At 38.8% G+C, this 24274-nt stretch overlaps 4 protein-coding genes and 1 non-coding gene across 9 annotated transcripts; 2 read left to right on the top strand and 3 right to left on the bottom strand.

The window, feature by feature from the left end:
* The first annotated feature begins 328 nt into the window (after positions 1-328).
* On the top strand, positions 329-12271 carry LOC137736904 (ENHANCER OF AG-4 protein 2). 3 transcript variants are annotated; one of them, XM_088683569.1, is made up of 14 exons: positions 404-888; positions 1458-1534; positions 1690-1734; positions 2787-4823; positions 4915-5437; positions 6433-6541; positions 6665-6777; positions 6851-7038; positions 7720-8410; positions 8492-8951; positions 9316-9411; positions 9511-9612; positions 9950-10156; positions 11812-12271. In XM_088683569.1, exons 1-12 carry the CDS (start codon positions 778-780, stop codon positions 9579-9581), a joined length of 4521 nt encoding a protein of 1506 aa, XP_088539695.1. In that variant the 5' UTR covers positions 404-777; the 3' UTR covers positions 9582-9612; positions 9950-10156; positions 11812-12271. The 3 variants fall into 3 exon arrangements, with proteins under 3 accessions (XP_088539694.1, XP_068332319.2, XP_088539695.1); XM_088683568.1 differs by lacking the exon at positions 1690-1734 and having other exon boundaries at positions 329-888; XM_068476218.2 differs by lacking the exons at positions 1690-1734; positions 9950-10156 and having other exon boundaries at positions 370-888.
* Positions 12272-12922: 651 nt separating this feature from the next.
* Positions 12923-15841, bottom strand: LOC137737911 (uncharacterized). The gene is made up of 3 exons (XM_068477493.2): positions 15106-15841; positions 14600-14730; positions 12923-14075 (listed from the first exon to the last, which is right to left on the bottom strand). Exons 1-3 carry the CDS (start codon positions 15379-15381, stop codon positions 13292-13294), a joined length of 1191 nt encoding a protein of 396 aa, XP_068333594.2. The 5' UTR covers positions 15382-15841; the 3' UTR covers positions 12923-13291.
* Positions 15842-17309: 1468 nt separating this feature from the next.
* Positions 17310-20129, bottom strand: LOC137738119 (superoxide dismutase [Fe] 3, chloroplastic). Of its 2 annotated transcripts, none has more exons than XM_088682270.1 (9): positions 19987-20129; positions 19768-19907; positions 19554-19634; positions 18955-19146; positions 18347-18518; positions 18052-18125; positions 17949-17975; positions 17822-17845; positions 17310-17742 (listed from the first exon to the last, which is right to left on the bottom strand). In XM_088682270.1, exons 2-9 carry the CDS (start codon positions 19861-19863, stop codon positions 17617-17619), a joined length of 792 nt encoding a protein of 263 aa, XP_088538396.1. In that variant the 5' UTR covers positions 19864-19907; positions 19987-20129; the 3' UTR covers positions 17310-17616. The 2 variants fall into 2 exon arrangements, with proteins under 2 accessions (XP_088538396.1, XP_088538398.1); XM_088682272.1 differs by having other exon boundaries at positions 19554-19631; positions 19987-20125.
* A 498-nt stretch (positions 20130-20627) lies between these two features.
* On the bottom strand, positions 20628-23318 carry LOC137737589 (photosystem II stability/assembly factor HCF136, chloroplastic). Of its 2 annotated transcripts, none has more exons than XR_015955345.1 (9): positions 22927-23318; positions 22526-22761; positions 22201-22331; positions 21859-21991; positions 21572-21694; positions 21390-21464; positions 21194-21324; positions 20994-21062; positions 20628-20908 (listed from the first exon to the last, which is right to left on the bottom strand). XR_015955345.1 is itself a non-coding variant. In XM_068477123.2 (9 exons), exons 1-8 carry the CDS (start codon positions 23276-23278, stop codon positions 20996-20998), a joined length of 1233 nt encoding a protein of 410 aa, XP_068333224.2. In that variant the 5' UTR covers positions 23279-23318; the 3' UTR covers positions 20628-20908; positions 20994-20995. The 2 variants fall into 2 exon arrangements, 1 of the variants encoding a protein (XP_068333224.2); XM_068477123.2 differs by having other exon boundaries at positions 21194-21309.
* An 87-nt stretch (positions 23319-23405) lies between these two features.
* Positions 23406-23478, top strand: TRNAA-AGC (transfer RNA alanine (anticodon AGC)). The gene has a single exon. It is a non-coding gene; the product is annotated as a tRNA-Ala (tRNA).
* The last annotated feature ends 796 nt before the right edge of the window (positions 23479-24274 follow it).

The following is a 24274-nucleotide window of genomic DNA, read 5'->3' as shown; positions in this document are numbered from 1 at the left end:
ATGTTAGAGAGTGCAGGGTAAACGCTCTTAACCAATTTGATGTTGCTTACTTTCTCATTGTTGATTCTTTCATCTTTTGCTCCTATTCCCTATTTCCTATTTCCTATTTCCATTGAATAAAGTGAAGCAGTATTTACATTTTAGATTTATTGATTAAATAGAAAGAAAAAAAGGGGAAGAGGGAATTAAAACAGAAATGGAAAAAAATAAGGAATCTTTGCCACGTACACAGACAACACATAAAACCATCCCTCGGAGCGAGTCCCGACCAATCTCATCTTCTTAAATTTAAAATTTTTAAGGAATAAAAAAGGTTTAATGCGCTTTTGTCCCGAATACTAATATTAATATGTAAAAGAAAGTGAACCCAAGAATAAAAGAAAAATCGGAAAAATACCGATACGTCCCATTCCGATTCGGCAAAATTCCCCTTGGTGCGCCCACGCCTCACCCCCCAAAACCTCCCCCCCCCCCCCCTTCTCGCAAGATTTACAATCTCTCACCCTTCGACCGCCTCAATTTCTCTCTACAATCTCTGTATCTCTCACACTCCAACACTCTCTCTCCTTGGCTCGCTGGAATTGTGAATGCAGAGCCCTGCCGTCCGATGACCTAGTTCTCCGGCGTCGGAGCATCCACTGGCCGTCAACAACGGGCGACCATTCCAATTCCGACCTCTGGGGCTTTTATAGGGTTTTCGTAGCTGCTTTTGCGATTCGATTGCGACGATTCAATTAGGGTTTTTCCTTTTGCTTCTAAGATTGCGGCGTCCACGCCATGGCTCCGGGGCGTAGACGCGGAGCGAGCAAGGCCAAGGATAAGAGCAAGTTGGGTCTCGGCGATCTTGTCCTTGCTAAGGTCAAGGGCTTCCCCTATTGGCCCGCCAAGGTCTGCTTTTTCATGCCTTTCCCTTTGTTTCGTTTACGGATTCTGCTGCTTTGTCTTCGGCTGTGCAATTTTTCGGTTTTTCCTTTCTCTTTATGTTGTGTTTTGGGCGTTGGGGTTTATATATATATATACACACTTTTGTTTTGCTTGTTGATTAGTGTGCACTACTTGGATTTGACTTCTCGTAGTATGTAATTATTAACAAATTTTCCTAAGCTTTCGGACTCGTGCAGTTACTGAATGGGACTGAACATTGTGAGGCTTCTCAGAAATCATGTATATCTTGCCCTTAACTTTGCAATATACCAAAAGGAATTGGATTGAACGTATATTGTTTTTGCTTTTTTTTTTTTTTTTTTTTTTTTTTCTTGGCGAATAAAATGTTAGATTCATATGATGAATGTGTTGGTTTTTAAAATACAGTATCATGCTTTTCGCAGTATAAGTATGAGCACAAAATTGATGGACTATGTTTAATGTTTTTATTGATAAGAGTAACTCAGTCAGATTTTAGTCTACGCGACAATCGGTTTGTGTTTGAGGTAACTCTTGTGGGTTTGAATGTTTAGATTAGCAGGCCTGAAGATTGGAAGAAGGTCCCTGATCCAAAGAAATATTTTGTCCAATTTTTTGGAACGGAAGAGATGTAAGTTCATACCATTTGATAATTTCAGATTTGTTCATGTATATTGGATAAAGTTTGTTTGTGAAATGTGTTACGTGTACATTGAAATACCTCTTGTGCATGGAGTTTTCATAACAAGAAATAAGACACTAATATATTGACAACCTAGGGTGTAGATCACAGAAAGGTGAAATTGACAATTTTTTTGCAACGGAAGAGATGTAAGTATATCTCATTTGATAGTTTTGTATTCGTTTACGCAAGTGAATACAGTCTGCTGTCACATGTACATTTAACCACCTGTTATTACCTGGGATTTTATGATTAAAAAAACACTAATATATAAACAGCCTACAGTGTACATACCGCAAGGTGAAAAGGACAACTTAGTCTACCAATTGTATTTAGCTGATTCATCCCTATCTAAGGCAAAATGTACTTCAAGATGCCATATGGAAACATGAAATGTATTGACCTTGGCATGTGCAGTTTGTTATATTTCCTCTCCGCAATTTTGTGTTTCAAAGGAAAACTAGAACTCACTGAAACATTCAGTTATTGATTGTTAAATCTATTATTGCTTAGGATTGTCTTGTGACTTCTTGTGACTTCTTGTTCTACATTTGGTGGTACTTGTGGTTTTGATGTTATTCCTAGAAGCTTACAAGAACAAGATTGAAATTTCTGCCTGCATTTCAGTTTGTTTTGGTAGAGGAAAATTTAAGTGGTTAAGATTTCAAAAGTTGTAATATTGGATTTTGAATTAATAGTTTCTACTGGGGCAGAAAAGGGGCTAGTAAAATCTACTGATGCATTACCTAATGAAAATTTCAGGATGACATCTGAGGGAAATTGTTTCCTACTCGATTACATTTTCACTAGTGAAATCTACATTTTGCACAACTAAAAAGAATTAGTCAGTTTTTTTCCTTTTTTTCTTTCTATCAATAAAATGTTATGGCGAGTGTCAAATGTGGTCTCCTTTATAATCTTATACCCTTGTTCTCATTGAATTGAAAGTAAATATTAATTGGTTCTTAAATCTGGTAAGTATAGAACTTGATTCTTAATCTAAATCCACATTGAATTGCGTATAGAAACAAAAAAGAACCAGTGGAACCATTTAGACCAAATCTAGAGGCCACAATTCTTCCTTTTGTGGTTTTTTGCTCTGCTCAGTTTCTACTTCATCTATTTGTTTGTTTTTTGCTCTGCTGGTTAAACTGACTGCTACTGATATGTTATTCTTGTTGTTGTTTTCCCCACTCCACAGAGCTTTTGTTGCCCCTGCAGATATTCAGGCATTCACTAGTGAGGCAAAAAACAAATTATTAGGTCGTTGTCATGCGAAAACAAAGTATTTTTCCCAAGCTGTGAAGGACATATGTCAGGCATTTGACGAGTTACACAAAAAGAGGTCAAATGATTTGAGGGATGATACTGATAGATCAGACACCGGATGTGAGGCTCCATCTGGTGATGGCATAGAAGATAATGGGATTGATGTTGACTTAAAGGATGGGGAGGGTGTACGGGATTCCAATGGACAAACAGACAAGGAAGAAGGCATAGGTGATATTGGCCCTAAGCTGGAATGCTGTTCACAGGCACGAGGTGAAAATGATGATGACGATGTAAACCCATCTACCTCATGTGGAGCAAATGAGAGTTCTCAAGTTTTTTCTCCTGAGAGAAAAAATAAAATGGCTGCAGTTCCACCGCCTAAAAAAGAGGCATTAAAGAAATCTAATCCAGAGAATTCTTCTCATCCCAAGGAAGAAGTTTCTGGTAGTAAGCGTGAAGAAGATGATCGCACAAAGAAACGCAGTGATGGACGGAGGTCTGTAGCAAATGGCCACAAGATGACGAAGATGGTTACTGGATCAAAGAGGAAGCATGGTGGCACAGTTGAGGAACAAAAAAATCGTTCTGCTGTTACATCGTTGAAGGATGATAACTCAATTGGTCGTGTTGATCACCCACAATCTGGTGATCGATTAAAAGATGGAACAAAAGGCAAACTTGGCTCTGGTGGCAGGAAGAGGGAGTTCTCCCCAGATGCTCTAAAATCAGATACTAGTGGTAAGGTTGGGAAAAAGACAAAAGACCTGGTTAAAGCCAACAAGCAAGTCAAGTTGCCAGATAATGTGATAGATGATTCTGAGGAGCAGGCCAAAGACAAACATTCGGGAAGGACAAAGGGGGTTCAACCAGGGCTTGGAAAGCCTAATTTGGGAACAAATGATCCTTCACGTTGTTCCAAAAAGTCAAAACATGTAGATGCTGGGGATAGTGCTTCAAAGGGTTCGGTCTCTAAAACTACGAAGAGTCTATCTCCTAGTTCTGATGTTGATGACAAGACATTAAAAATAATGGATTCAAATTTGTCAACTTCACATGTGAAAAGAGAGAACCATCTAGTTTCCATGTCCAAAAATGTTGTTGGTGGACCCAACGGTCCTGGTGATGAAGCCGCGCTACCCCTAACAAAGAGTCGCCGTCGAGCATTGGAGGCTATGCCTGATTCTGATACTTTGGTTAGTGACGATAAGAAGGAAGAGGATCCCGCTCTGAAGAATGATATATCATGCTCTACTGACGTTAGAGTTCCTACACAGAGGAAGCGGAGAGCTGTGTGCCTCTATGATGAGGAGGAGGAGGAGGAAAAACCCAAAACACCAGTTCATGGAGGATCTTCCCGAAATTTTAAAGCGTCTTCATATTCTGCAGACGCTGTAAAGAGCAATAATGAAAACCATGAGAGGTCAAATACTGCTCAACAGAGTACCAAATGTCCTACTGAATTTCAGATGAGTTGCACAAAGGAATCATCTTCCCAGTTATATGATGGTTTTCCATCACCTAGAAAACCTCAAGCGGATGAGGAGAGGCCGGAAAAGAAACCTCAAATTGAGAAAAAGAGTCTTGAAAAGGTGGTGCATGTGTATCACAGTCCAAAAAAATCAGAACCTGGGCATTTGCTGTCCAAGGAGGAAAAACCAACCTTGATTTCACCTAAGAAGTCTCCCCAGTTGGTTGCAACCACTAAACCAGTTGTGGAACAGCAGAAACCCGCAAAATCTTTGGTTAAAATCTCTAGTACTGGTACTCAAAAGAAGGCTCAGGCTGTGTCTAGCAAGGGTTCAGGTTTATTGTCTAACAGTTCGGTTTTTTCTCATAACCAGGCAAGAAACAAGTCTGCACCTTCTGGAGAAAAGTCTAAACCTACTCCACGATCATTCCCTCAGATCAGCGACTCTGCTATTTTAACAGAAAATGAAGCCGAGTACATTTCATTATCTGGTGAAAGGTATCCATGCTCTTTCTTCTTAATTGTTTGCATAGTTGCTATTTGCATTTTCTAATGTTTGATAATTTGTTGCTTGTTTTCTTAATAACAGAATGGAAGTTGGCAGAGATGATAAAATTGGCATATCCATGGATTCTAGAACTCCGGAATCATCTCAGTCTATGAGGCATCTTATTGCAGTTGCACAAGCCAAAAGGAAACAAGCTCAGTCGCAAAATTTTTTCCTTGGATTTTCCAGTTCCACTCTTGTGTCTCACTCAGATATGCAAGGGAGGAGCCCCAGCCCTTCTGCAGTTCAGGGTTTTTTGTCCATTTCTAGCACTGCATTGCAGGCAGATATCTCGGGGTCCAATCAACTCACAAATGTAGCTTCCCCAGTTACTCATGGTCGACAATATGTATCACAAATTCAACTTGATTTGGAGGAAATCTCAGAAAGAAGAGTTAGCTCTGGGCATCGAACTGCTGGAGGATCACTTAGTGGTGGTACCGAGGCAGCTGTTGCTCGTGATGCTTTTGAGGGAATGATAGAGACTTTGTCTAGGACTAAAGAAAGTATTAGTCGTGCAACTCGTCTTGCCATTGATTGTGCCAAGTATGGTATTGCCAATGAGGTAGGCTCTTTGGCTCGTTCTTGTTTCTTTTAGCTTTTATTTGTTTTATTCTTTTCAAAGATGATTACAATTTCATTGATACAATATTTTCCTTTATATTTCATTCATCACTTTTTGAGTTTTTCAATATCTTATATTAATTTGAAAGCATTTCCTTATGTTTGGTGGATGTCATGTTTCTAATTTGTAATATATGTTCATTACATGTGTCAGTGTACATTTATATGTTAAAAAATAAGCTCAAAATATTCCTGTAGTGAAAATATTGATTTTCTATACTAACAACCATTCATCTTGAGTCTGCAAATGTTTTAATACCATAAAAGTTGAAAGATCAGATGGGTGAGAGTTAGGCCGAGTGAAAAAAGTTTGGGTTTTAAATCTTGTAAACTTTGTAAGTTTTCGTTTCACCCAGAGCCATTACACAGGTCCTTTTGAGTTTTAAATCCCTTGTCCACACCTACCGTAACCAATTAACAGTTAGTTGTCCTTTCTGTTCTACAATTTTATCTTACGTTGAGAAAAAGAAAGCTTCAAATAGCAGTTCGCACATTCCTTTGGGTTGCGAATCTAGATTTTAGGCCGAGTGAAAATATCTTTCTAGTTTGGGTTTTAAATCTTGTAAACTTTGTAATTTTTCATTTCACCCAGGGCCATTACGCAGGTCCTTTTGAGTTTTAAATCCCTTGTCCACACCTACCATAACAAATTAACAGTTAGTTGTCCTTTCTGTTCTACAATTTTAACTTATGTTGAGAAAAAGAAAGCTTCAAATAGCAGTTCGCACATTCCTTTGGGTTGCAAATCTAGATTTTGTAATGTGTGTGAAGTTTGCAAATGAAGTTGGGTGATTATTTAAAACTGCTTATGCTGACCAATAAATACATGTTTTCGGAGTTTTGCAGTATATCACACAAAATCGAAGATTATTATAGCGTATAACCATGATGTGGATTTGTAGACTATTTTAGTTACAATTTAAAATGTTGATGCAGGTTGTGGAACTACTAATCCGGAAGTTGGAGAGTGAGCCTAGTTTCCATCGTAAGGTCGATCTTTTCTTTCTTGTGGATTCCATCACACAAATCTCGCATAATCAAAAAGGTACATGTAATAATCTCTCTCTCTCTCTCTCTCACTTGATTGCTGGATTGTGACTTGTGCGTGCCTGATATGTTAGTTCATTGTGAAAATATTAAAGGTAGCTATTTATTTATTGATATTCAGGCATTGCGGGAGCTTCATATGTTCCAACGGTTCAAGCAGCATTGCCACGTCTTCTCGGTGCTGCCGCTCCACCTGGTTCTGGTGCTCGTGATAATCGTCGTCAATGTCTTAAGGTAAGTGCATTGCTTTATAATTTGATGAGTTTTTCTTGTATACGAGATAAAGCGGAACAGACTTCTCTTCCAGGTTTTACGGCTGTGGATTGAGAGAAAAATCTTTCCTGAGTCTGTTCTTCGTCGTTACATGGATGACATTGGAGTTTCAAACGATGATTCAATTGCTGGTTTCTCCTTTAGACGTCCATCTCGAGCTGAGCGTGCTATAGATGACCCAATCAGAGAAATGGAAGGAATGTTTGTGGATGAGTATGGCAGGTATTTGATATCAACTTTTTACTTGAATTCTTATAGTTGTGCCTTATTCTTCTTTTGTTCTATTAAGCCGATTTTTTTTGTCCAGACATGACTATAAGATTCTGTTTGTTATTGTTGCTTGAAGTAACTTAAATGTGGTTATGGAACTCAAATCCAATCTCAATGTCATGTTTAATTCGGAAAACCATTATACTTGGACATGACCGTGTAAGGGATGCGATGAATATATCTTTCCCATATTTTATGTACATGCAATTCAAGGAATTTTTGTTTAATTATTTATTTATTAGATGCAGTTGAAGGATTTCAAATGTTACTGCATGGAAAATCAATGATTTCTTTTCTTCGTAAAATATATTATTATAATTCTTGTTTGGTCATGTTTTGAAATTACATTTATTGTTTTTCCATGAAGTATTCCCCAAATGAAAATTGCATGATAGTACTGTTCAGAGGAGAAAATAAATAAGGAGTATCTGGTTTGCTCAGCGAACAAGTGTTTGTTTTAGTGGAACACTTGTTGCAACTTGCAATGATCTTGTTCGATTACTGGGTCAAGTTATGTGAAATTGTACTTAAAGATCTGTTGTTATGAAAATGCTTCTATTATTTTTACGTCTATGTTGTTGCATGCACTTACTGGAATCTAATTTGTGTAGTTGTTTTTTGCCTCTTTGTCAGTAACGCTACATTTCAGCTGCCTGGATTTTTGTCCTCTCATGCATTTGAAGATGATGAAGAAGAAGAAGAACTTCCTAGCTGTTCATATAAGGAGGCTAGCCATTCCTCACCAATGGAAACTACTTATGCTTCTGGGGAGTCAGAAACATGTGCGGTGACTCCTAATGATAGGCCAGAAACATGTGCGGTGACGCCTAATGATAGGCGACACTGTATCTTGGAGGATGTAGATGGTGAACTTGAAATGGAGGATGTGTCTGGACACCCAAAGGATGAAAGACCCTTGTTCAGTAATGGTTCTTTTGAATTGGATCCACAACAGCAGGGATCAGATAGGGTCATGGAACCGGCTTCAATTGCTTGCACTGATTTGCCCCCTTTTCCAGAGGGTTCTCCACCATTGCCTCTTGATTCTCCTCCTGCAACCCCACCTTTGCCTCCCTCACCCCCACCCCCACCACCTCCACTTCCGTTATCTCTTTCCCCACCACCACCGCCACCGCCTATACCATCACAGCCACCTCCTCCCCCACCATCTTCTGGTCATCAACCATTATTGATTCCTCAGTCATCTGTGCCAACTCAGGCTTCTTTGCTATCCCAACAGATGCTGCCTCTGCAATCATCAATGCATCCTTCACCGCTGGTGGCATATCAACCTCCTATGCCTCATGAATACTGCAGCACGAGTGTAAGAATTCTTGCTTTCCCCACCTTTATCAGTGCTACATTGTTATTGTTGTATATATTATGACATTATTTCTCCATACAGGGTAACCAGCATGTCCAAATTGCTGGAAATGCTCCTCATGTTGGCCCTATTGATGCGACTGCCAAGAGCGAGATGTTTCCGCAGCAGCAAGCTTGCTTTGTTCCTGCAGGAGTATGTGGTCCTCGAGAACCTTCTGGATTTAATTCGACTAGGCCGCTAGAACATGGACATAATGACATGTTTCAAAGTGCACAAGTCTCTCAAGCAAGCCAACAATTTCAACAAGTTATTACACCTTTTCCTCAAAGGCCTTTACCTCCTGCCCCACCACAAAATCCCTCAAGTCATTTCTCCTATACTAAGCAACATCCTCATCAACATCCTCAACAACCATACCACGGTCCATACTCTTTGCCTCCCCCACCTGATAATCAAAGACGATTCGTTGCCGATGAACAACGAGGCGTTTGGATGAATGGAGGAAGACCCCCACATCCGGGACCACCATTTGGCCATGAAGGTATAGGGTTCTGGTCCTGGTGGCCAAGCTATCCATTAAGCAGTTGCCTGCAATAGTGTATAATGTTGTTATTTCCATGCACCCAACCCATTTTCGCACCTACCATATAACTAAAGTATAGATTACAGATCAATATAAGGTGGGTGGGAATAGTAGCACTCAAGGAACTGGAATTTCTGCCCGTATTATTATTTAAACTCATTCTCTTTGAGGCTAGAAAATGATATCATGGACGCTCAGTTGTACTAATAGTTTATTAGTGTTTTTATCTAATGTTTTAGTTGCAATGACCAATGTGTCCTATGCCTAATTTGCGCTACCCTAGGCATCTCTACTTATATTATGTTTGGTTCTGCTATGACAGGTTATTTTCGGCCACCGCCTGATAGGCCGCAACCTAATAATATGGCTTTTCAGCGTTCTGCCCCCAATAATGTTCCAACTGGAGCTCCAATATCAGGTGATCATTACGTAAACTTGTTTTGAAGTGTACTTGCATGTTGAAAACACTGGGTCATTGTTGCAGTGATAAAATGACTTTCTGTCTGCACTTTTCCAGGTCATAGTGCTGCCCAGATCTTGCCATGTAGACCAGACATACCTACTGTTAATTGTTGGAGACCAGCTTAGTAGTGAAACTTATCCCTACATAACTATTCTTGTAAGTTATTTTTCTTTGTTGTTCAGTATTTAAGTTTTTTGTAGCTCATGCACTTCTCTGAATGGCTTAATTCTAGAACACTTTAGTTGATTTATTCCTCATTGAAACCTCTGTTAATTTAAATCGATGGAGACCTCTTGTGCTACTTATTTTTTGAGAATTGAGTCCACGATCCTTTAATCAGAATCATCTCAATGATTTCATGAGATTCTTCATCCTTGACTCTATTTCTGCAAGTTTGTGTGCTGCATTATTCAAACTGTTTCCATGATGGCTTAGATTTATAATTCTCTCTCTCTGGGTGATAAATCCATTTATTTTCTGCAATTTGTTTCAGACTTGATGGTGGCATATCAATTAGTTACATCACATTATGCTGTCCTTCAAAGTTGGGTTCATCTTGTTTACGAAACCCAAGTACCACTTGAAGTCAGTGTTGGGGACATGTAGAGGCTCCTGGCAGGACTCTGTATATTGTAATTTTTCCTGACAAATATATCCCGAGAACATTTGCTTCCAAGTTTATGCCCATGTTTCTTTCTTGGTTAGTACACTTGTTTCTTAAGTTTTTAAATGATGTAATTATACCTGATATCAAAATAGATAGAAATCAATTCAATGCACCGATTTTTATCCCTTGATGAATTTATTTTGTTATTACCTTGGTTGCATCGTAAAACGCATTGTCCTCCCAGTCGGTTCAATTTGTGTTCCTTACTCCACTCGGATGAACATGTCCTTGATTGGGCTTTGCATCTATTAGACAGTCAAAGATATTTGTCCTCCCCACTCTTGGATGGGTCCTGGTATTTCCAAGTTAGGTGAGATTGAGTGTGTGGTTTGTCTTAATATTGCATGTTGCTACGTTTCGGCATATGCTGAGGGTTAAGTGCTCTCTTAAAAGATTAGTTTTTTGTTGGAATTGCGGTAATCACATTTTGGGATGTCATTCAATGCCCAAGAGAAACTTGTTGTCGAGTTCATGCATCATAGAGAAATTTTCCTTTTTCTTTATAGGATCACTTTAATCTGTTGCCTTTTCAGTTTACACGTTCTTTCAGTTATTTTAAGTTTTGGTTAAGGTGAGAGGGGACCAATTTATTGGTATATTTTGAAAGAGCATGCATGGTTATTATCTGGTTTGTTCCTAAGATATTACCAATGTCTTTCACGATCCTGACAGTGCACTTGGAATCCCTCAAAGAATGTATATCTGGGTTGTGCATTCTTCTTTTTGAATCTTAAGTCACATTTTTTTTGTCAATTGTAAATGATAGCCCTTTTGTGATAACATTTTAGGTTGAATTAGCCTGTGAAACTTTGATGAAAATTACAATTTCTACTGTTAAGGGAGTTTTGCTAGACGATTGGAGAGTCCAGTTTACAATCAACCAGCCGTTATCATTTGTCACATTTTGAATGTGGGAATATACTTTTCACTATTATATGATATTGCGAGCTTCAGCGTGTAGAACCAAGTATCATCACTGCAACCTTGACTGTAAAGCCAGAATTTGAGTTATATATAAATGGATATTTTTGTGAATTCTTCTGTTGAAAGTGAAAGATCAACTAACGGACCCTATAAGTTTTATCTGACTCATTGTGGTAGAGGCACATCTCAGTCGCATCTTTCACTCTACATCTTCTGGTTCATTCAAATGGCAGAGATATCATTGTTTATTTTAGCGTGTGCTGTCCGATACATGTTTTGCATATTTATTTTACAATTGCTGTTGCTACATGTTGATAATCTGCCACTTATCAAAACAAAAAGTTAATTGGGTAATGCGTGGTATTGTATGTGTGGCTCACTTTGTGCATTCAGTACAGTACGGAGTTGCTTGTTAACACATTTTGTGCCAAATCAGCTGCTATGGTAGTGTGTAGAATGTTTTCCTAGATTTTTGCACATGAAGAATTCTCCTTTGTTTCGATTTCTTAGCTCCTTTATGTTTTTTTTTTGGTCTCAATAAAAGTGAGAGCTATGTGAGGGCCATGCATGTTTGTATTTATTTTGGAATGTTTAGTTCTAAGAACCTGTTAACTCTAGCCCTTCCAATCATTTCACTCTGGTGGAGTGTTGCAAGATCTTTTTTATGTGAGACTGTCTTGTGGAGCTTTTACTTTTCCCTTTGAAATTTGTTTCTAATGGGGATTTAGTTTGGAATGACGTCATAACTATGCATTCTGTCACAGGTTTCGGCGAAGATTAAAACAGAAGTAGCAACCACGTTTTTGGGGCTGTTTCTATCTGGTCACTCACAGAGGAAAAGGAATCCGACTCCGTAGCATATGCACTGCTGTAAAACATTCAGGTAAATATTTGACATGGATTTTTGGACCAAGAAAAGGCTCATCATAATTATTTGTTAGTTGAGTACAGTTTTGAAGCAACAGTATCTGTTGCAATGTAAAGAAAGGTAGTTCGTACAGATGCCTATTAACTGTTAAAAAGTTTTATTCCTCAGTTTTTATACATTGCTTTGTACCCACTGAGATAGTTCTTTTAATCTGTAAAGATCCTAGGTTTTTTTTTTTTTTGGGGTGTGCGCGCGCATAGTATTGGGTTTGATTATGTTCTGTTGTTGCTGTACCCTATACACTGAGCATCACAAAATGAAAAGCGGCTCTCTGACTAGTCCATTGTTCCTTATTATTGCTCGTCTTTTTCTCGTCATTTTGTGGTGCACTTTTGATTTATTTTGGATTTGGTTTGAATTTTTTTTTTTGTTTGTTATTTGATAATTCGCCCGAGATTGGCTGAAAACCACCCCCTACGAAAAAAAATAAAAAATTGCAGCACTCTGTTTTTCCAGTGTTCGTCGCCAACTTTTATTGTTTAAAATCTTTATTTCCACTGGCAATTGGAGCTCATTCTTCATTGGACTTGAGTTCATGTGTTTAGCTAGATATGTTAAATCAGTCTTATAAACCTCTAGGTGCAAATTAGTGTTCTCTGTCACTCCCAAACATTGCAACTGTCTTTTTGGAAGGGTTGTTGTCGATGTGTTTCGAGCTCATTCATATGCTTAACTCGTATTTCATTAAGTTTTTATTTTTCTGTTCTCGATGGTTTTCCTTGTTCGTTTACTCCTGTCCAAAACGAATAGATAGTTTAAATAAACTGCAAATGCTCGAGCATTCTATTTGCACAAGGCTCAGCTTGAAGTAACCCTGACTAAACTAAGCTAAACTTTGCCACCAATTGTTAAGACGGAGCAAAGAAAGGTGGTTTTAACAGGATTAAGTAACTGCTGAAACGAGATTATACATCATCGTAACCCATCAGAAAACAAAATGGAGAGAATTAAATAAAGAAGCAAAAGAATTACCAAGTATAATCAATGTATGAACAAATTGTTCCAGAAACCTAAGGAATGACTGTAGCAATCTACATCCTCTATAATGTGCCGCAATGGTTACAAGTTTGTCTAACAAATTATCTAGTATTGTATTCTTCAATCTGCACATAAAATCGGTTGCTCCGCTCAATCGTTCATCCGCCGGCTTGGGCAGGTATCCTGGTACCTCAACGATTAAGGATATAGAGTGTTATTCAACTCTCGTCCCGATTTCTTGTTTCTTTGTACTTACCAGTTGAATGCTTGCTGGTAATGAATGATGGATGATGCGAAAAATATGGATCAAATCGGCAATGATAGTATAATCAAGTGAATTAGTCAAGTGCAGTTTTTCTTCGACCTGCTATCGGTTTAGGCAAACCATCAAATATTGGTTTCGCAATTGCTGCAGTTGAAAAGGCTTGTAAGTCTGGCTTCAAACTCCACTTAGATGTTGACCAGATGGATGCAGAGCCGCTACTCTCGTGATCCTGCAAATTTGATGTGCTTGACGACTTCCTCACTCCAAATAACCCATCTGCTGTGAGAGAATCACCCATACCTACTTGTATAGGATTCAAGCCACCAGCTTCAACATCGTTTCCTAAAGCAGTTCTATTAGCTGCTGTGGGTCTAAGGGCTAAGCGCTGCCCTGAAATTGCTGAAAACCCGGCACTGCTGGCACTGCCGCTGTTACCTCCCAAAAGCTTCTCAGGGGTGCGAGAGAAGTCTGCTTCAGATTTCTGACGCCTTCTAATCCATTTATCCCCCAATGGATCAGGGTCACCTTCTGCAGACATGGAATCAGAAAGTTCACTATTCTCATCCAACTTAACTAGGCTCCTTGACTTTCGATATTGTCTCAATGGTTGGTCAGAAGCTGGTGAGGCTCCAAGGAATGGTCCCTCTTCTAAATAATGGGAACCTCCATTTTTGTAGACTGCCATTTCAAAACCTTCAGTTATAGAGTTCTGATTTCTTGGTTTCAGCCCGTAATAACTTTGTAACGAGTTCATAGCCGGGGAGGGTTTCTTCGGAGGAGTAACTCTAAGGGACCCGAATGAGTCAACCAGATCACACTGTATGCTGCGAGGTGGGTTCTGGTCAGAACTAGTCTGGCTGCATAAGCAAGTGTTAAAATGGTAAGCCACAAATGAACCACAAGCAAAACACGGTACGAATCATTCCATGACTCGAATCTTAAGCAATATTTAAAGACTAAGGACAACCCACAAACTTTAGTTGTTCAATTTCACCGAGATAAAATTGACTTGTATATATATACATCTTCTTGACATGTTATCTACAAAGAACATTGCATTTAGACCACAATCACCTAAAAATGCATTCCCAAAAATGATAAAACTTTGCGATCGAGGCTGCCCCAATTCAAGAAAGAAGCAACATCTGAAATGTGACACAATAGGTGCAGATTAATATGAGAATCTGATTCAGAAGTGCAATTCCTAACAATAGGGGTACATCCCACTACTCCCTGAACCGACCTTATGCTTCACTTCCTTTCGGGGAAGAACTAGAGGTGTATTATGTTTAGGGATACAACTTTGACATAATGATATCTGCCAGTTTCCGGAACAAAAGTCCCATAACCAAACAAATTAAGAGTAGAGACATATAATTACCCTGGAGTCTTGGAACCATCTGATAAACATGGGGATGGAGGATGCCTCCCCGGTAGTGGAATCTGAAGAAACCGGAGGCCAAACATTTGGCGATCTGTAACAAGGCCGTTCATCTTTTTGATGTCGGCCACCTACAATATCACCAAAACACCGATTATTTTCGACAAAAAGCTTGATAATCGAACAAGCAAACGAACAAAATCAGCCTGATATTAGGCTGGGAAACAAACACACACATTTCCAATATATCTGAAAACACAATGCCCCTTTGGAAGCAAAAAGAACATTAAAACTCAAAACAATTATTCGCATTACCAATTTTCCATTGACTACGTCAGCTGTGAACCTCAAACATTTCTCAGAATCCAGCAAATATTTGATTAACCAACAAAAAACAAGAAATTCAAAACAGTAATTGAAGCAGACGAAGTCCAAAATTAACATGTATTTTGGAGAAACGCGAAAAATCAAAAGTGAAGATGAGGAAATGGAAATGGAAATGGTACCTCAACGCCGTATTTGATGGCGACGCCAGCAAGCGTGTCGAACTTGGAAACGACGTGTTCTATATACGCTGCTCCACCGCCTCCGCCACCTACCAAAGCGGGAGAGGTAGACCGCGGCGGCGACGAAACAGGGAGAAAAGGGGAAGACGAAGAAGAAGAAGCCAACATTGGATTGCTGTTGGAGTTATTGTATCGGTTATGCAAAGAGGACGAAAGCATCTGATCCGCATGACTAGAACAAAACTCGCTTTCCATCAGCATACCTTCTTCCCCCATTCACTTTCACTTTCACAATCCGATTCCCTCCCGATCATAACTCATCCCTCTCCATTCCAAGTACATGTACGAATCTGAGAGCGATCGACATCGTTCGATCCGCGACGATAACCGGAACCCCCAACGCTGGCGAGAGATGTAATTGATTGGAATTTGATTGATTCAACACCAATCGAATCAACCTGATGAATTCGAATGTGTCTTCCAAATGCAGCGTGCGATTTGTTCAATGCTTCGTTGGGTACAGAAACTGAATCTCGAATGGATATGATGATATGAAACGTTTTTCTGCCTCCTCCTCCTCCTCCCTTCTTCTCTGAAATTTTGAGTCCCTCTTTTCCTCTTTCCGTTTTTACCTTCTCTCCCCCTCCCTCTGATTTCTCTCTCTCAAAATTTAAAGATTAAGGATTAAGGATGACGTCACCCCACAACCAGGCTATGATTATTATTTTTTAATTAATAATATTTTGGATGTTATTTATACTTTTTAATTTGTCTCCTAAATTTGTAAATGGGAATTTTGTTTTGGTTTTAACCCAATTTCCGTTACAACTGGCAGAGAGACTCCCTCCTAATTCCATTTTTCTGTTTTTTTTCTGTTTTTGTTATGCCATGTTGTTTTACCTGCATCGGAGAGCGGTGGTTATAATATCAGAAAATTTAATAAATGAAAAGTAATAATTAAGGGGTGGATGTATTCAATTGAAATTTTGAAGGATTTTAATGAATTTAGGCGTATTCAATCATGATTTTGAGTGATTTTTTGAAATTCAATGTGTATTCAATAAGGATTTTAAGGTGGTTTATTAAAATCCTTAGAAATTCAGATATATTCAATTAGAATTTTAAAGAAGTTTATAACATTCCAAATGTATTCAATTAGAATTTGAGGGTTTAGTCGAAAACCCAGCTCAATTATTCAAATGGGCACTGTGTTTCTTTGTTGACCTTTCATTTCATTGAGCCAACGTAAATCAAGGAATACTGCGGCTTTGTTCTCATCATTTCCTTTTAGAACGTCAAACCGGAGAAGATGGTTAGACCATGTTTTTGCATTATAATGCCAAAAATAATTTACATAAAACGAGTTTATCTTTATGCAACGTGTCCATCTATGTTAGTTGCTTTCAGGTCAAACATTTTGGACAAGTAAAAAGGTTTGCCTAATTTTTTCCGCAAAGTCAAAGCCTAATGCTTTCTTATCAAATTTGTAGCATTGATGGTTGTCTAAAGTTGCATTCAGGACGACATGAAAGGATGATGTATAACTGCCTAACCCTGCTTCTATTCTACTATTACCGGTCCGTCTACGTTGACGATGGCGCTAATTGCTCTCATCATTTAGTTCCCGTTGCCGGCAACCTAACTCCAATTTCATTGTCGCTACCTAATTCCGAATTTGTTCATAATTTATTGTCTGCCTACCTCTACTCAGCCTAATTAGAGATTTTTTAGTGTGACCGGTATATAGGATGGTACACCACGTGTCACTTCTATTAAAACACATGGTGTACCACTTGTGTTCTCGTCACAATGAAAAATTTCTCCTAAGTAACAAGGCAACAGAAAAACCTATATATAAAACTGCTTAGTTTCAAGTCCACACTATCGTTCTCAGCACTGACCATAAAAACTCTCTGCATATCATGACATATGTGGAGACACAAGATAACGACATGGACATCGCTTCTTTTTTTGCAGAGTCCATATGACGGACGATTGATTTTTGACGTGCTTCATCTTCATGTAACTAATGTGATACAATAAAACGACTTAAGCCAGCGAACCTCATCATCTTGTGTCCCTAACATTGGTTTATCATCGCCACATGAACCATCAGTCAGGCCATCTCTTCTGGCTGCTTAAACTGATGAGTAAATAGAGAATAAAAAGTAAAAACCACACGTTACATAACGTAATAAGAGAGCTAATAGAAAGGAAATCTACATTAATCAGCACAGAAATAGAAACACTTGTTATGCTCTATTACACAACGCACCATAAGCGTGTTCATACGCTTTATCTACTCTACTGTTACTCTCTAAGGTGGTTGCATCTCTCGTACCAAAATCGTTGTAGATGTGACACCAATGGAAGAAAAAAAAACCGGCATTACATCTTTTTATGGAAAATATGATCCGAATGCAGCTCAACCCCCGCTGGACTCCCAATAAACTCATTAGGAAGTCTCTTCATAATAGTTAGTCTCAGTATCTTGCCGGTGTTGCAAGCCTTCTAAGCCACAGGGATGTTAGGTTCGTTTAAATTCACAAAGGCCTCAGCTCGAGCCAGGCGTGCCATTGCCGCATTCCAAGACACAAGATTGTTCATAAACGCATCCACGTACTTTCCTCTGTCATTCTGTTAACAAGTTACCCAAAGACATTAAAAATTAGGGCCAGCCAGTGGAAACTAAATGAAGTTTGATACCAGTGCATACCTTGTAATCCAGATAATAAGCATGCTGCAAGAAAGAAAGCAAAAAGAAAAAATATTAGCAGTTCCCACAAGAGAGAGAGAGAGAGGGAGGGTAGGAAAAAGAGTAGCGAGAGAGATCATTTACGCACCTCCCACAGATCCAAACTGATTATAGGCTGCAGAATAAGAGATGATTAATGAAACTGCTGAAATAAATGTCACAACAAAATTGGGAAGATTGATTTTACTTACTACATCACCCCAAACAGTTGGGCAAATGGCATTTGAAGTTTTAATTATCTGAAGTCGTTTCTCTTCTCTCTTTACTGAGAAAATGAAACAATAAAAATTATCGGTAACCAGAGGAGTTACTTAGCAAAACAAGGTCACAATTAGTACAGAAACTTAGTGCTGGTGAACTCTAAAAAAATTAATGTAACAGTGAGTTTGAGATTACCCAATCATGAATATGAGAAAAATTCATTCTTCGAAATCCCAAACACATTAACTCACACAGGTTCAGAAATTAACATGAGGAAGGACTTACAAACAAGCCAAACCCAGCCAGACCCAAATAGTGTAAGTGCTGCTTCTGTAAACTTCTCTCTGAAATTAGTAAAGGAACCAAAATCCTTTTCTATCTGCTGAAGGACACCCAGTTGGGGCATGTCTCCTCCTCCCGGTTGCATGGACTCCCAAAAGAAGTCATGATTCCAGACCTACAACGATAAAGTCAAAGGATCTCGTCTCATAATCCCCAAATTAGACATGGAACAAAGTTTCCTTGTTGCAATCCCTTTACGCAACAGGTCTCCTGTTTGAAACATTATTCCATGTTATGTCCAAAACAGGACTTCAAGTTTGTGATTCCCAGACTTAAACCAGTATGACACTGCACTAAACCTTTAGGAATAACCAATCAGGAAAACTAAAAATTTGAACAAGCTTAAGCCACAGTTCTGCTTCAGGCTACAGGATCATATCATATATTGTCCGGTGGTAGTACATTTGAACCTAAGATAGTCAAGCATGTAACAGCCTGTGGCTAAACGTTTCATATCTTTGATCAGTGACCCCTATGCAAGCTCATTGATAGCATTTAAAAATGATCTAGTCAAGAAAAGTATACAAATTAGCTAACGATTTTGTAGATACCTGAGCAGCGTTCTTAAATTCAGGTAAAGGATTCCCATTATTATATGTTGCTTTGACAAGTTCATCAAAAGTGCAGCCATATAGTATGTCACTCTTCTCTAGCTGTTTGTTCAGACCTTCCACATAGTTTCGATGATGGCCTCCCCAGTGAACTTCCAATGTTCTCTGACTCATATACGGCTCCAAAGCATCCTGAAAATAGAAACATTACAGTTCAGTCAAGGAATATCATATGCCTATCATACTTATAATATAATTACACGAATGTGTATCATCATGTGACAAGAATAAGCAACTCAGACACCGAATACTAATATGTACCCAAAAAGATTTACACCGCGAGATGGATAACCGCCACAAGTGAGGGCTTTCATAGAATCAAATGCTACACCACAAGGACTTGAGAAACCAAACAATGACATACTAAAGTATCTTGCAAATCGAATCAGGTTACAAGACATTGACAAAGAAAGGCAAATAGGAACCCGAAAAACTTGTATTCTTCATGCACACCTAATGTGAGACTAGAAGCTGACTTCGCCAACCCCATTTCACGTCCCGGAAATTGGTTTAGCAAGATGAGAAAGTAGTTGACTTACAAGTTTATAAGGAGGTTTCTTCAATCCATAGGAAGCAACAACTCTACAAGCTCTTGGAGACCCATCGGGCTGTCTTTTCTGCTGAACAAATAACCGCATATCATAGCGCAACCGAACACATGAATACATTACAACTTACAAGGGAAAATAAACACAAAGGAAATTACAGCAAATTACATAAAAAAATATAGCAAAGAACACAATAATTACGTACCAGAGGAGGAAGCTGGGGACTCTTGAAAGAGTGAGAAAATTCATTCAATAAAAGGTGAGAGGTTGGAGCTGAAAGACTGGATAAACAGAGTATCATGGCTGGCTGCTTCGATTGCTCCTCTCTCACTCAAATATGCATGTCTGCGAGATTACGACATTTTATTAAAAATAAATTAAACAAAATTTGAGGGCTGACATGCTTGAACACAGAGAGAGAGACCTTGGTAGTTGGTAGTTGGTAGTTGGTAGTTGGTGTTGCTGAGCAGCGGCGTCCGGTGGGTTGGGTGAGGTTTTCCAATTCCCGCTACAAGAGTGACAGACAACTGGGGAAGCTTTCATACGAAAGGGGGTTATAGTTTCGTCTGCAGTTTCTAATTATTTGTTTGCTTTTTAGTCCTCTTGTCATTGCTAATTTGATTCGGACCAGATCAATCGTTGTTCTTTGCACTCCTGTCCAAAACCGAAGGAAAATCGAGAACCATATGGCAAAATAGATTTACGAAAAATTATCATCTGTACCACTGTTTCTTTTAACAAGATTAAAGGTACAACTACAAAGATTTTGGGAAAAATATGTTTTCACTTATCCATTTTCAATTTTGTCATTTTTTTTCTTTCCCCGCTTTGCCATTTCATTAGGTTTTCTTTGTATACTTTCGCCCCTTAAAAAAAAAAAAAAATTGATGTTATCTATATTTTAAAACTTCTTAGTCAACATTCATGATGCACGTTAGCACCTTTCGAAGATGCTCGGCCCAACACAAATCCGTTTTAGATTATTCGTTATTTTACCAAAAAAAAAGACCTTCTTTTAAATAAATAAAAAATTCGAAATTCAATAGAAAAATATTTATGTAACTGAACTGAATAGATGGTTACCCATGGATTTATAAAAATTGGCTGCCGAAAATGTTTGTCTATTGACTTTTCGTCCAGCCTAGGAAACCAAATAGATGGCTTTGAAATGGCTTATACAGATTCTCTTACTATGAAGGTGTAAAAAATATTGCCAAGATCTGTCCGTGGATGGTAATAATTTACAGAAAAATTACAATATCAAATGCATGAGGCATTGACCCCTCTTGGCAGCTTTGGATACGTGATCGATCATATATGTGGTACATCACCACTACAAAATTGACCTGCATAAATGCACATGTCAATAAAACGACTCTAAACGACGAGATGACATATCTTAAGAATGCCCAAGAGATGTGTAGATTAAACCTTTATCCAAGATACCGAAGCAAGACCCCGTCATTCCCCAGCACAAATCCTTTATTGTCATCAATAAACCTGCACCGGTATAGATATTATAACACTAAGTTCCAGTATTCCGAATACATTGAAAAATCTCTTCCTGCAAATAAGATCACTACAAGGAAATACCATATTCATGGACAAACTTTTGGAAAGATCAGACTTACTTCACGGAGTATAGATTGGCTGCAATATTATCCGCTGCTTTGTCACGGGTCCATGTCTTACCACCATTGGTAGTTTGCAGTAAAATCCCACTTCCCCCTGCTGCCCAAGCCTCATCCTGCATGTTTAGTCACTAAACATGTAAAAACTGAGTGAGAAGTTTACACTAGACAACGACTTGAATGGTAAAACTGTTACCTTTGATCGGTACCCAACATCAAGAATGCCAAACCCCCGGCTTTGGACTGGAACTTCTTCAAAATCCTCAGTTAACTGAAACAATAAGCAATAGCTTAGCTTCTATGCTATGAGAGTAACAAGGTTACAGGGTGAATTCTTCTTGCATGATAAGTTTACAGGGCAAAACAGTATTTACTTACCCCGGTACCTTTGCTTAGATAAAGTCCCCCTCCGCGAACAAGGAGCCAAAGGCCACCATCAGCTCTCCACCCCATGTTTTGAATTCTTCTTGCAACTGTTCTGTTATGTGGCTGCCGGTATGGCTGAAAATATAAACAAGGCAATGAATCACAGACTTCACAGTTAACATGAGTGCATGAGCATATCCCATCAACTTAATGCATCTGAATTTTCAGGGGGTAAAAGATAAAACACAGTGATTAGACAGAAGGAAAAGGCCATATTGCATAGAAGAGGAGAAACTCACCTGGCCAGGCTCCCAAGTGAGGTAGAAGTTACCACGGCTTGAGACAGCAACATATTTTCCATCGGGTGAGCGATTCACTGAATTAAAAGTTCCAGTGTAGTAACTTGCACCACTAATTCCACTAGAAACTGTTCTGAAAAAGCAATGGAGATGCATGAAACTTGATGCCTTTATATCATCAATAAAGGAGTAAACAGCTTAAACAAGATGAAAATCTGAGGAAAAGTAAAAGAAACCATCACAGATCTTCACGACATACGCAAAATTTTTTAACTTTGAAATATTTTGACCTCCTTCGAAGATTATCTAGTTATATACTATAAAATTTTGGAAGCAACATACCTATTAAGAGTAGCGGAAACAGTCTCCTGAACAGCAGCCCTCCAGTTGTAGCCTCTATTTGATGTCACATAAATCGCACCTTCATCAGTCACCATCTCTGCACTCTTCTCACCAGTTGCCTTTATATACACCTGGAAACGTTACAACAGATTGACTTATCTCAGCTTATCTATATCCAAACGGAAAACAATGTTGATTACTTCATCCAATGTTTTGATTACTTCGTAAGAAACCGCACCACCAAGATAATAAGATATCACTTAAACTGCATAGAATCATGCTAAGAAGGGATATTTGAGATTAAATGAGTAATAGAAAGGTTTACCATATCTCCAGGAAGCTGAGAGCTTAGCGGTATCCGTTCCCAGCTGTCTCCGGAATCAGAAGTGTGCAACAGAATTGCAGGTTTTCCAACAATCCAACCCTCCTTCCCTTTGAAGCTTATGGCATTGAATCTGTAATTGAAATCTTCATCTTCCGCTGACGGAATCGAACGCGGAACCCAAGTTTCTCCGCCATCCTTCGTCTCCAAAAGCGTTTGCCTGGTCCCCAAAAGAAAACCTACCCACAGAAATTAAACAACAACTACTCAAAATTAATTCCCTGAATTAATTCCAACTAAAAATGAATTTTAGCATTTAATGAACAGTACTCAACATTTCTTGCATAGATTTTCTGAGGAACCAAACAACAAATTGTAGAGACAGAGAGACAGAGTGGATTTACCGTGCTTAGGGTCCTCGGGCACAAAGGCAATGTCGAGAAGGACGACGCCGGGGTCAATAGGAAGGGAAACTTTTTCCCACTCCGAAAGGGTGGGATCCTCCGCCTTGGCCGGAAGTATGGATCCAAAGAGCGGCAGAGTGGTGATGGACAGAGAGAGCGCCGCCGTCTCGGAAACGAAGTGCCTGCGACTGACGAGCGAAGAATCAGAAGACGAAGAGGAGGAGGAAGCTCGACGTATAGATAGAGAGGTCCGGAAATGGCGAGGAATGGTTGTGAATTCGAGAGAGGGTTTGAGGAGAACTGTGCGTTTGGAGAAGTCCGTCGTCAGTTGCAGAGCAGTCGCCATTTTCATGCTCCCTGTCTCTCAAGTCCGTTTATCTCTCTTATCCGTAAGAAATATCCACGGTTTCGCGGGTGATTTTGTGGATTGTCCTTTTAAATTGCTTATTATTAATCATATTAATTGAAAAGGAGCAACAGGGGATGTAGCTCAGATGGTAGAGCGCTCGCTTAGCATGCGAGAGGTATGGGGATCGATACCCCACTTCTCCATTCTTTTTGCCTAATTTTTTATGTTTTAACTAACGGTAGGGCAGTATACCATATGTTTTTGCCTAATATATATTTTAAGTGCCCCTCCATTTGTGTGATAGGATTTGGCATATCTGCCCCTCCATTTGTATAATAACATTTGGCATATATGTTTGTATTCTGAACATACTAAAAAATCTCTCATTTATTTGTCATGAAAAAGAATACAAACATATCAGATTCCTTGTTTTTTTTTACAGAGGCTCACTCAATATTCACTATCCCTCGTACGGATTATTTCCCCAATTAATAAAGATCGCACTTTTCTTAAAAAAACTTGAGCTAAGCTGGTGTAACAGTAATCATGATTTTCAAGAGTAATTATATTTGGATAGTAACAAGTTGAAGTGTTTAAAGTGTGGTTACATAAATAAATGGTAAGTAATCCAATTAATCAGATGTTTAATAAAGTGGATTTGGTGTATAATGATGTAAGATCCGAGTAATAAATAGATGACCATTTTTACCTCTCTTTTCTGTGTATAAATATGACTTGGGACCGAGAGCCCCCTTCGACATTCATCAGACTGTCAGCGTATATATAGACAGACAGAGAGAGAGAGAGAGAGAGAGAGAGAGAGAGAGAGAGAGAGAGAGAGAGAGAGAGAGCCATACATACACATATAAGTATAGTAATATATACATATACTGGGAGTGACATAATTAATTATACTAATTAATCAGAGATTAATGGATCGTACTGGTCGTGTTTTTGGATTGGTTGGGTGCTTATTGCTGGTAATGCTTCATGGAATTG

The sequence above is a fragment of the Pyrus communis genome, chromosome 13 (assembly GCF_041283825.1).
Source record: "Pyrus communis isolate YQ-2024b chromosome 13, ASM4128382v1, whole genome shotgun sequence".
NCBI classification, from domain to species: domain Eukaryota; kingdom Viridiplantae; phylum Streptophyta; class Magnoliopsida; order Rosales; family Rosaceae; genus Pyrus; species Pyrus communis.
This window is presented reverse-complemented; position numbering and strand designations above follow the sequence as displayed.